Source organism: Puccinia triticina, chromosome 9A (genome assembly GCF_026914185.1).
Source record: "Puccinia triticina chromosome 9A, complete sequence".
Classification (NCBI taxonomy): domain Eukaryota; kingdom Fungi; phylum Basidiomycota; class Pucciniomycetes; order Pucciniales; family Pucciniaceae; genus Puccinia; species Puccinia triticina.
The window spans coordinates 4,961,528-4,974,568 of record NC_070566.1 but is presented as its reverse complement, the minus strand read 5'-3'; the positions used below and the strand labels follow the sequence as shown (position 1 = coordinate 4,974,568).

Below are 13,041 nucleotides of genomic sequence, written 5' to 3'. Positions count from 1 at the left end.
GAAATCCGGTTGGGGAAAGATAGGTAAACAGATACCTACATATGAAGCTCTGGCGGCATATCATAATCCTGAGATAACCCAATGTTTTATCAGTCCTTGTTTGTATATTTCGAGGTTTTGCCTCAAGGAGAAGCTTATGCGGGGTGTTTAACTTTTTGGCAAGCAAAAGAAACGACAAAATATTGATCAAGGGAGATTAAGGGAGGCGCCCAGGTTGAGATAACCATATCTTGAGGACGGTGGGGCGCACAAAAGATTCAAGTGCCTCCTCTGCTCCGCGCCTATTTTGAAGGAGCCATTACAAAAATCATGACTTGTTTGTGCATGATTGCCTTACGTAGAGAGAAGAGGGTTTGGAGTATGGGCGGAGTCGTGTTGTAACCTGATCTGCACTCACACGGTTTTATGTAGGCTTCCAGTTGAGAAAATATTTCTTCTGCTGATCGTAACGGGATAGAGAGCTCTAGAAAGCATGCAAGAAGAGGGGCCCGAAATATGAAACATGAAAGAACCACTACGTAAACCAGCAAGTCCTATTTATCAACACCATCAATGCGCCGTGGAGAGAAAATCTCTTCTCGTCTGTCACCAAGTTCCGGCTGCGTCGATCAAAGTCTGGACTCCATGTGGCCGGCCCAGTTGTTCTCTCCAATTATGGAGGATGGAATTTCTTTTCAATACAAACTGCAGTCTGCAGTCGGTGGTTTTTTGGGGGCGTTTGAATCAGATGATCGCTTCTATGAGGCCTCGGATGGGTCCATCAGGATTCATGCCCGGGGCGAGCCTCCTGCCAGCCACCTGGAAGAAAACAAGAACAACGAACATCGGCACACAAACAAAGTTTGCAGTCGCAGTTGTTAAGTCCTTCTTTAGTGTTCATGCAACTTTTCATCCAACTGATGTGTACATGGACAACTGGCAAGTCACATGAAGAAATTAGATTCTCATGAGACAGGACAAAAGTGAGTCGAGGCGAGAATTGGGAGCTCAGATTACAAAGGATGTTATCATGATGATCAGCACTCATCGTTCAAGAATTGCAGATCTTGTACAATTCTTTTCTTGTACATAAAGATTGAGAGCCCGTACATAAAGAGCTGTATATATTACACGCCTGATCATCAGGTCCGAATTCTGAGCTGATCTTTGCGGATGAAACGGAAGCTGTGATTTGATTGGGCAGAAACTGGAAAACACCCTGGAGTCTGGACTAAAAGCACCAAGCAGACAAGCGCTTTGAACATGTGTAGTGGGGAAAGATGAGGGATAAGATTCAGAAGGAAACAGAAGACAATTTAAAAGGGATGTAGTGAGGTCTGATATAACATCGACTTTGAACACCATAATTGTGTACCATGATTAAAATTCAAAAATGAATGAAGAGACTGATATTAAGTTGACTGTGAAGGAACGTCTATAGAGAAACCCGGCCCAACTTGAGAGTATGTGGAAGCTTCTCCCAACAAGAGAAAATGAATAGCAAAAGACTTCAAGGAAAAGCGAATGAACAATGCCGACTGAAGCCAACATATAGCCATTGCCGACTCAAGCCGGCGACTCCGCGACGGAAGAGGATGGGATATGGTTTTGATTGCTGTATATATGTGGCCAATGACTTGGAGCGAAGTTGAATTGGGAGAGATAAGGAATTTTCCAGCCTGCCAAGATGATTGCAGCCCAGTCAGGAAGAAAGAAATACGACAGCTTGCAAGAAACGTGCAAGGGTGGATATAGAGGGTGTGACATAGAAAGTGGCGCATGCGACGATGATCAAACCAGTTGATTTTGTAAAGGTACCTTGGATGATCTCTACATAGAACCCGGGTCAGTCGAGTCTGGAGGTATGTAGGACCTCCACCTACTTGAATTCTTATAGAACTCAAGCCTCGGCGGAGCCTCACATGCTCTCACATGTCTTTGGAACGAGAATGCAAGCGTGAATAACACCTTATCGTTATTGTTTTTGCCCCGAGGCTGAGGGGTTTGTCTGGGTTTCTGGGTTTGTGTGTGCGTGCGTACAGAAATACGTGAATATGCGTGATTATTGCCGCAATCAATTGGGTCAGCCTCAGGGAAGCAAACCTGGTCGGAAGAGATGGCGCCGATGAGTCGAAAAACTGGGAACATGACCTTAAGCCGGAGTCAGTCACTTTTTTTTTATAAACGAACGCGGTATCCATTGATCTTTTTGCTTTGTGTTGTAAATTACCGACACGACTCTTGCGTTCCACTTGGGCGTCTACTTCCAAGTTGAATAAGGTCATGTATGGCAAATTAGGCAAGCTCTGGACCAGATTTTCAGTGTTATTTTTTTAGGATGTGATCGGGGAAAACAGAGTTTTGGGACATGTGTTCAAGCAAGGAGTCTGACAGGAGGAAGAGGAAGGAGTCGGAGAACACGTGAGCGAGTTTCGGGAAGCAATTTGTATCTCCAGGCAAACCTTAACTGAAGACGACAGTTGGGGAGCTCACCTGTGGCCACTACATACTAGTATAGTATACCGAGGCATGTAGGGGTTGTTTAATACATGCTAGAGGGTGTTTTTCAGTGTGTTAATACAGCAACTCCAAAATCCCCAGAACTCCCGCAAACTCCAAAAATTGGGCCACTCATTTTTTTTACAAGTCGGCGGCCGACCAACCCGTCATATGACCCCCCTACTCCAGCGAGCCCACAGCACATCACACCCACCTCCACCCGGCACTTTGTCCGGCAGAACACACCCCACAGTCCGGATCACCCGGACTGCCAACCACTACGGTGGCGCACATCACCGGTTGATATATACATGTATGAAAACCCCCACATGCACTACTGCCTGTCAATGCAACACAAACACTCTAACCCACCTTCCAAACCCTCCTTTGCAACAAATACAAGTCTTCAATCTTAAGTTCCAATTTTTGTTTTGCTTGGTCTTTAATTGCGCATAATATTTATGATGAAATTACAAGAAACTTCATTCACTATTCTGTCTCAGAGAACAAAGTGAAAACTATGTGGAATTGAAATAATTAGTGTGGCAAAAGCACAAATAAATTGAAAGTAAAAAAAAAGGATGAATGAAATTTTTGTCAAGAAGACGCAAGTATATTGAATTTTTTTAACCAGGCAAAGAAAGTCAAGTGAGTCAAAATGAGTTTTAGGCCGGCAATAGTGATATCAACCTCCTAATCATCATCAGTGACGTCATCCTCCGCATCGGTATTAAAAAACATATCTTCTTCAGCATCCTCCCCATCGTCCGCTCCCACTTCGAGTATCGCCTTCTCCAATTCAACATCTACTTCAGGCAGGTTTGATGAGCTTGCATATTCTGCTAAGCCCATTTTTGTCCGCGTGTTGTCCCAATTGCGGAGCATTGATGTGCGGTACTCACTTGGCTGACAATGATTTGCAAGCCATGGGACATGCGAATGCCACTCTTCGACCAAGGCTGCGTGAAGAGTCTGTCGACAACGTAGCTCTTTGCGAATTACTCGGAGTCGATCTCTTTGATCCAAGCCGTGAAGAACTAAGCGGTCAAAGCGATCCACATCTACATTTTCAGGTTGGTTTCCGAGTAGAGTGATACCTAGAAAAAGAATGTAAAAGATCAGATGATGTATCCAACAGCAAATGTACATTCTAACGCACGTTCACCCATTTCTGTTATTACATTTTCCACATGAGTATAGTAACTGATTGCCCAACCTACTGCCCTCGCTAACTCTTGAGAAATGAGTTCAAACTCCTCTTGGACTCTGTCCAAGATAAGAACACAGTTTATACCCGCTCGCACATTCGGCTCAATCGCCCAAGGGGCCTTTGACTGAAAATACAACCCGTCATTCCAGAATTGGTGATCGAGGGGCCAGCTGGAGAAAGTGTTGTAATCGAGAGGATAATGGGATGAGTCGGTTGATTGCTGATTCGGAAATTTCTGCAAGTATTCAGCAAACAGTTTGTTATACTTGTCGAGTAATTGTTTGACTGCTGGGCGGCGATTCCCCATTGCTTTGAGGATTTTTTCTTTGAGCTCAGTCCCCACACAAGTCCCAAGTTTTTTCGCATCCAATAAGGGTTGGCGTTCTGCTCGGAGTTGGACAGCTTGGGTGTATAATTCATTTTTCGAATTCCACAACAGCAGGAGCAGCCGCTGCTCATCACCTGTCAGAAAAAACAGAAATCAATTTCAAGCTGCTTGCTGCAATCAAATGAAACGTACTATTTTCCTCCCCGGAAGGCAAATCAATACCCAATGCCTCAGCTTCCGCAGCATCTTTGTTGAGTTTCCTGGACACCTTTTTGATCTTATCAGAAATCTTCTTGACCTCCGCATCCGATAAAAGATCAAGGTCCAGATCCGTCAGGCGCTCTCTGCATTGATTTTGATTAGCAGTAAGTCTAGAATTGGGAGTTTGAGGAAATACTTGCCTTAGGAGTTCAAGATTTGCTCGGTGTTCATAAATCTTGACCAACTTGTCCCTTCGCTCCTGCTCTTCATCTGTGTGATCGGCTCGAAACGTTCGCTGATGTTTCCATTGCTTCCTGAAATATGATACTGTATACTTGCGGCCTGCCTTGAAAGGATTGTCGAGCAATAAGATCTTCTCTAGCTCTTTGCGGATCTCCCTGCGTCGAATCGATGCTAATTTGAACTTCCTGGACAGCCAATAGACTGAAAAATGTCTGGTCAGAGGGTCACTAATCCCAAATAAAAGAGAGAAACTCACGGAGTTTTTTTATCCCTCTTTTGTTGTGGTATTTTAATCGATGCCCGAGTGCGGAAAATCGGTGACTGCGACTTGCGTATCTCAGAGAACTGACCAGCGTTGACAGATAGGACCACATTCGCTCCAACCCTTCACCGTCAGATAGCCCCCACCCCTTGTTCAAGCGAGGATTATAATCCAACTGGCACGTCCAATTGTGGACATACGAGTGGAATATTGAAGTTCCAAATGTTGCGCCCTTGATCAAATCCGGTAGAAGACCACGCTATTTGGTAGATGAGAGATGTAGTGCATCAGTTTTAGTTCAAGTTTGAAATGAATCAGAATTGGAAGGGAGCGAGCGAATCAAGCTTACCAACTTGATGTATTTATCAAGGGAGCATCCAATATTGTATAAAATTCCTACCGGTCGATCCGGATCCACACCAAGCAACTTCTTGAGCAATGCTAAAGGGAGGGCCCTTAGCTCGCCAGACTTATAGATATTGGCCAAGGAGATTGCTGCATCATGTCGACAGCAACATCCCATGAGCCCGGTGTCGTCGCACCCCTTCCAAGTGGATTCATTCCTCTTATCGTCGGCAGCCTTATGAGCATCTGCACATCGATCCGCCTAGTAATACCATGGCCAGTGCAAGTCAGAGAAGTTCATATGACAAGCAAACACGTCATCACAAACACACACACCTGAGCTGGCGGCTTATTAACAAGCTCCATATGCCGGATTTCTTCGGTCATTTTTTCGACTGAACCTTCGGGTAGGAAAATGTTGGGCATGCAAAGAGTCTCAGAATCGCGGCTTGCCTTCGGGTGGTGTCGATGTTGAAAATTTCCATCCAAGCATACGACAAGACGATTCCGTGTGGACGCGGGGTAATCAGCGTCGTTAGATGGCTTCGGACCGAAGCAAGCTGGGCATGATTGATTTCCCAATTTGTCCTGCTCAGTCAGGTTAAGCGCCTCGTCCATCAAGTCGTCTGTCCTCCTTTCTAGTGAACGGAATAGATCAACTGCGGCTGAGAAGGGCTTTCGCATATCTCGGGCCTACCAAAGGGTTTTTCTATGATTCAGTTTCCCATCTTTTTTTATCAATGTAATCATCACTTACGTGTTTTTTGCCCTTGACACATAGTCGCTCCGAGCGCGGCTCGAGGAACTCAGTGAGTGCAACTGTGAAAGGCAACATCCCAATGTTGCAGTTGTTCCAAAGCGAGTTGTGGAAGATCAGCAGAGGGAGCGAGAACGCCGTTTGAGGTTTCAGCGGGGAGCCGGCCAGATAACCGAGCCGCAATAGACGGACTGCGTCATATGTACATTTACAAAATTCAACCGGCCTCCGCCTTTGTGCTGATAAAAGTGAAGGGAGGTGTCAAGATGGTCATCGTAACTGGGCATGATCTTGCTGATTAGGAAAAAACAGAGGCACATACCGTATATGTCCACCATGTCAATGGGGCGAGTCGTCTTCTGCTGAGCTGTGCATTTACATGCGTCTGACTTGTATTCCTCATATGCGTTCGTGCCCGACCAGTTCTTCGTGTGCAACTTGAGCGTAAGGTACCAGGTGTGAAGTTGCTTCATCAAGCACGACCAGTTGAATTCTCTAGCTCGTCGACGATATTCCTCTTGAATGGAATGGATGGAGGGGTCAATACCTTCTTCTTGTTCTTCTTCTTCGGCGTAAGTTAACCATCTCGAAGTAGTATCTTCTTCCTCATCTTCGGACTCGGGATCTTCATCCTGCCGCTGAGACTCGTCGTTTGGATCGTAAGGAATCTGCATTGTTTCTGAGTTTTCAATCCTCTCTGCTTCTTGTGAAGCAATTATTTCTCTCCTGCGTAGTCGAGACCATGCGCTTGCGTTCAGGGCGGCATTCTGCGAGCGTCTGAGTCGTTGGGAGCGAGGTTCGCGTGGATTTTTTATCTTTGTGCGCCTGGTCATTTCTCTCACCGGTTTCGAAGCTGAGTACCTGAAGCTGACTGGATGAGTAAGTTGCGAGAGGTGTCAAGAATATTGGTGACCGAGGCGGAAAATTCAACGATACTGATGAAGCCCGGGGAAATTGCAGACAAGCGATGTTGATCGAGCCGAGGGCTGTGCCAGTTAGTTGAGACCGATGAAGCCAGCGGCAGAGAAGCCGAGAAAGCGAAAAGACGGCAAGGTAATCTGACAGACACGGCGAGGAGGATCCGGATGGGCGAGGGAGCTGAGGGCGATGAAGGTAAGGAAGTCAAGAGTCAAGATGCAGAGAGGATGATGTCAAAACCCAGCCCAAGTTAAACGCGCAATAATCCCATCCTTGTACACTATGATCAGCTACATAAACCAAATATCAACGATGGTACTCTCCTGGATCTCTTGAAGCACCAGTTATGTATCCTGAACATTCTCAAAGATAATTGCTCAATTTTGTTTGCTTGCCAGATCAGCTATGCCAAGCAGAAATGGATAATATCTAATCACATTAGCAATCTGAATGACTTGTACATCAGTCCCAACAGCTTTGAAGTTAAAAGAAACTGAGTATCATGACTAATTTTATTCAAAATTTTGAATTTTATTCCTTAGGCCACATAGGATGGCAGAGATTTGCTTAGAGTGAGCAAGAGGTATGCCAAAAACCTTGTTATTAGGGAAAGGGTGTACTTGGATATTGTGATCCCTTTTGTGTTTGATTTCCAACTGAACTGACAATTGGATGGATTAGTCTTAGATAAATTAATTTAATGTGCATGAACAAAAAAATCATGTGTTGACTGGAGCAAGAAAAAATTAATAATAATTGACATACACTGCTATTTTGATTGGAAAATAAACACTTTAAATTGGAATCTTGAATCAAGAGTTACTGACAGTTTATTTCTCATGAAAGAATAATTCATGCCTCAAATTTAAAAGCAAGAAAACCTTAAAAATATTGATGAAATGGAATACACTGGATTGGGATTGAAGGGCATGCGGTGGTTGACAGTGTTGAAAGAAGATGGTTAAACCACAACAAGTTACAAGGTGGGTCAAAAATAATCATCATGTCAATGCATGATTTCTTCATCATGTTCAAGATGATGTATTACATCAACCAAATGGCAAAACCTGTGCACAATAGGGAGGTTCACAATTGAAATTTGCAAACCTTTGGGACAGGACACATTTTATGGTGTTTTACAGTTTTTTCTGATGTGGTAGCATTGCCAGACTGTTATTGCGGCTATACTAACAGTACACTGTGTTGCATCACATTTAGTAGGAATATAAGAATTATTTTATAGATGGCACTTCACAAAAACCATTATTAGATTGATTTGGACAACTGCAGGCAGGACAGGGATTTATCTGTTAGGACGGTTTATGTCTGAGGTTTTAGCAACTTTGCTGATACTCCTCCAGATTGGCTGAAATTTCAAAAAAACTCAACCCCCAAAATCACAGTGCCGGAGGAACTCTTAACTGTGTATCAACTGTGTCGGAGGCACTATTAGCTGTGTTGGAGACACTGTTAACTGTGCCAGAGCCATCACTGCCAGCATATTTGGCTGGGTTGAAGTCATCCCAGTTTAACTGGGATGCACTCAACCAATTTAAACTTGGTTGATCTCAACCAATTTAATATAAACCCAAGGGGGGTACCTTGGATTTATATTTCATCAGTTGAGATCGCCCAAGTTTAAATTGGTTGAGTGCATCCCAGTTTAACTGGGATAACCTCAACCCAGCCAATTATGCTGGCAGTGCATTATTAGCTGTGTCGGAGACACTGTTAACTGTGCCAGAGCCATTATTAGCTGTGTTGGAGACACTGTTAACTGTGCCAGAGCCATTATTAGCTGTGTCGGAGACACTGTTAACTGTGCCAGAGCCATTATTAGCTGTGTCGGAGACACTGTTAACTGTGCCGGAGCCATTATTAGCTGTGTCGGAGACACTGTTAACTGTGCCAGAGCCATTATTAGCTGTGTCGGAGACACTGTTAACTGTGCCGGAGCCATTATTAGCTGTGTTGGAGACACTGTTAACTGTGCCGGAGGCACTATTAGCTGTGTTGGAGACACTGTTAACTGTGCTGGAGGCACTATTAACTGTGTCAGAGACACTGTTAATCACTGTGAAAAAAAAGTCAAGAAACTGCTGCCAGTTGACATGCAATATTACAAAAGCGCATTTGTAATATTGCATGTCAACTGGCAGCAGTTTCTTGAAATTTTTTCACAGTGTATAGTGCCTTTAATAGTGCCTTTGCAACAGTCTTTTTTTTACAGCAATATGCCCCACAAAACTATGGACTTGTCAAGATCATCACTGCTGTCAAGCAGATCCCTTCTTTCCACACTGCCCAGACTGAGCCCATACCAGATCTGCTCAATCTATTTAGAATTTGTTTTTTTGGGAGAAGTGGTCAACATTATGTCTGAGGGAAAAAATGTATAGTTGGGTAGTTCTATCTCTATCTAATATTCTTTAGAGAAGTATAAAAATTATTGAGTTGGAGGAAAAAGACCATAGTTTGCTAGTCAGTTGTGTATATATAGTGATATCTAGAATGCAAGCCTTGGACAGAGGAAGGAATATTATAAAAAATGTGACTATAAAAGAACAACCCTTGCACTACGGAAGGTAAAAAATGCCTTACACAGTGCAAAGACTGTCTAAGAATAAAAAGAAAGGTTGCAACTACTTATTCCATATTATCACTTTCCTCCTCCTCATCATCCTCAAAACCCTTTTCCCCTTGTTCTACCTCATCTTCATCCTCCTCCTCACTGCTTTCGCCAGATTTCTCCAAGTCAGAAGTGGTGGAAGAACCAAGCTTGCGTTTTTTCTTTGGGGCCGCTTTTTGTTTCCTCTTTGACTTCAGCGGTTTCAGGACCACATCACATTTACCTACAGAAACTATGGTTGGTGAAGTGTCACCCTCGAGAGTTTGACCATCAACATTGAATCCTAGAGTGTTAATTTTGGGGGCGGGTGGGCCAATGAGCTGGACCCAATCTTCCTCTAACGCTTCAACAACAAGTTGGGCGTGTTTATCTCCCATGTCCCCCGGTCGCTTACAGAAGTGCTGGGGGGTAACACCGCAATTGTTGTCCTTCACCTGCAAACTGACTTTGAGTTTTGAAAGTCGCCATTGAGTGCGAGTACCAGGCCATCCTTTGATCCATTGACCATGCGTTGCCTTTTCTGGATAGATGCAGAGTGGATTTGGTAAACATTTTCTTACATATATAAACGGTTGCAAAAGAAGAGACTTACCGATAGCAGAATTGAGTTTGGCTCGGATGAATTCAATGTTGGCTTCTTTTTCTCCTTTGTTGTGTTTTGTGAAAATTTGACGGGGCTTGTTCTGTGTGCGGGGTCTCTTCTTTGTTACGACTGGTGTAGATTCTTTGCCGGTGATCTTCTTGATGACGTGTTGGCCTCTGAGAAAATCAACAAAGTTTAAAACTGGATCGTCTTTGGTCGAGTACATATCCAGGAAAAATTCGCCGAGATGACTGCCTCCGCTGAACTTCAGAGTGGCATCTTTGCCTCGTGATCCAACAACCAGAAAGCCTTTGGTACCAAACCTTTGGCTGAGATTTCTCAGCTTATTTTGCAGATAAAAAGAATGATCAGAAACAACACACAACGATGACAGAACAAATTCAAGGGGCAGCTAACATCTGTAACAACCTTGCGAGCCCAGCGATCAGAATCAAAGGTTGGTGATTTTTGCTTCTTGAGTAAGGACATGGAGTTGTTTTTATTTTCGTTCTGATCAATGTCATTATCCGGGTCAGGTACATCCAAAAAGGATTCCACATAGTTGGGATCTTTCCACTTCTCCTGAGCAGCAGGATCTAGGAGCTTCCAAAGCCTACCACATTCACGCTTGCGATTGTCGGGATGCATGTTTGCTGAAAGTATAAAAATATGACCGCGTGAATTCTTAATCTCAAAAAGTGATTGATTTAATTATAACTTACGGTCGTTGAAAGCCTTGCTAGCAACCGGATCGTACTTGCAGAAAGTGTTGTAGTTGGTTGAACCTTTGGGATTTGCACCTAACCCAACGTACTTTAAACATGGCGCAATTTCAAGCTTGTTCTTGTATGCTATCAGATAAAGCTGCCGCTGATACTCCCTGTAAGCGGAGTTAAGCTCAAGCTCATTTTCACTTGTGAGACAAGAGTATTTAGCATTTTGAGAAACAAGTTTGATGAGCTGGTCGAGTTCCATGTGATTGGCTTTCTCAAACAGGCTGGCTGCAGTCTTTGCACGCGGAGGAGGCTTTGGTTTGGAGAGTTCAGGGTTCGGCCGAGATGTTGTATCTTTGTTGTGGTCGCTGTTAAAGTTGTATGTTGAGGTGGAGCGCGTTAGAGGGTCTGCGGTGTTTGAGGTGGTTGGAGGACGCTGAACGGGTAAATCAGGTTGGCCATTCTGATGCACAGGCGAGCAGTCCTGAGTTAATGGAGCCGGTCCTGGTGGCGGAAAAGGGGCTAGCTGCTTCGGATCATGGGCTGAATATGATTGCATTCCGAAGTTGCTTTGGGGGTTTATCTGACTGAGATCGCTGAGACTTCCATAGTGTAGGTTCGGGTGAGGGTTTGATTGCTGGTACGAGTCGTGATAGTATTGGGACAAATTTTTTGGCTGATTCGGATTCAGTTCAAATTGATTGGACACGTTATATTCGAGGTAAGAGGATTCTATTGGTTGGAATCCATTGTCTAGGCGAAGCAAGGATGGACATTGAGACATGTATCCAAAGTTATCCATTTGCAGTGGAGGTGGCGAGTGGGCAAGGGATAGAGTCTACAAAGCAAGGTTATCAGATAATTATAAGTTGTACGGAGGCAGATAAATGCAATATGTATAGAGAATCTGTGGAGTTGACATACCAATGTATTCTGCGCAGAAAAGATGGCAAGATCTGCCAACGCGTATGCCCAGATCACTTAGTCCAGTGTTACTCCCAACGGTATTTTTAGTCAATACAATATATGACGCGTAGGGTTGATCAATCTAAATGTGAGCCGCGCAGAAAATAATTTTCAAGAAGTCAAAGTTGGCCTTGTTGGGAGTACATAACTGGAATCAATATCATACCTGTGTTTCTTGTTAGTCAAAACAATATGCACCGTAGGAGTGAATGATCTGAAGTCTAGCAGAAAAAACAAATGATCAAGGTTGAATCAGCTATGCTTTTGGTTTAATTATGGGGAGGATATGACTTACACAATTATCAACAATTTCGGACTTGGACCGGGTGAAATCAATGTTGAGTAGCTAAGTCAAATGGTGGATAGACTTGCACATGGGTACGGTAGTTTAAAATGTCACAGTTATGTATGTGTAATGTCACAGCACCACCGGTGATGGGTGGTGATTGGCAATCCGGGTGATCCGATGGTATGTGGTCCGTCGGAGAAAGTGCCACAATCTGCCGCAATTGGTGTGATGACGGGGGTGATGTGCTGTGAGCGGGTTGGGTACGGGGATCATATGACCCCAGTGACTTCGATGATTTTTGGGTGGCCCGATTTTTGGAGTTTGCGGGAGTTCTGGGGATTTTGGAGTTGCTGTATTAACACACTGAAAAACACCCTCTAGCATGTATTAAACAACCCCTACATGCCTCGGTATACTATACTAGTATGTAGTGGCCACAGGTGGGGGAGCTTTGTGGAGGCGATAAGCTTACATTATATTTATGGCAACTTGGAAGTATTTACATAAGACAGAAAATAATGATGATCCTCTCCCAGAGAAAGTCCTGGTCTGTGTCGTGACCAACTGCAAGCTCGGGCTCCGCAAGTGTCGTCCACCAAGTGTTATGATCTGCCCTTTCTTTGGAGTTTGAGAATTGCCCAGCCCAAGACTTCCCGTTACCTCGAGCATGTATATGTAAATGGCTTGATTTAGAAGGACACGCCAAACCTTGCTTGCTGATGAAAACAAATGTCCAAATCTTCTTTCTTTGTCCACCAGTGACCATCGGGCCACTTTCTGTGATCGGGGTTGGCTCTTCCAACTGATCAGAGACTATTGGACACACCACTTCAGCTCGCCTGCGGGGGGAGCGCCGCCGCGGCTCGAGGCCTTGTTTGAAGCAGGTTGGACAAACATGTCCCCAATGTTTAGTGCCCCCTTTTGTCCAAGTTGCACAATTGGGCAACACTTTGAGGGAATCTATGGCCGATGGGGGCGTTCCCGCTCCCCTTGGGGACGACATGAAAAGCAGGAGACCAACATTTGTCACCCAGCCAAATGAGTTGGTTGAGGTCAGCGTTCGAATGACCCGATGGTGTACTCATGTCCTTCGGTGTTGCCATAAGCCGTGTTCGATGA

At 44.4% G+C, this 13,041-nt stretch overlaps 1 protein-coding gene across 1 annotated transcript; it reads right to left on the bottom strand.

The window, feature by feature from the left end:
• Positions 1 to 3,171: 3,171 nt before the first annotated feature.
• On the bottom strand, positions 3,172 to 11,469 carry PtA15_9A511 (uncharacterized protein; the record flags this gene model as incomplete). The annotated part of the gene is made up of 11 exons (XM_053172728.1): positions 3,172 to 3,575; positions 3,638 to 3,744; positions 3,943 to 4,150; positions 4,239 to 4,360; positions 4,463 to 4,645; positions 6,407 to 6,601; positions 6,667 to 6,922; positions 9,595 to 9,891; positions 9,964 to 10,297; positions 10,372 to 10,607; positions 10,677 to 11,469. 11 exons carry the CDS (start codon positions 11,467 to 11,469, stop codon positions 3,172 to 3,174), a joined length of 3,135 nt encoding a protein of 1,044 aa, XP_053023939.1.
• Between the last annotated feature and the right edge of the window lie 1,572 nt (positions 11,470 to 13,041).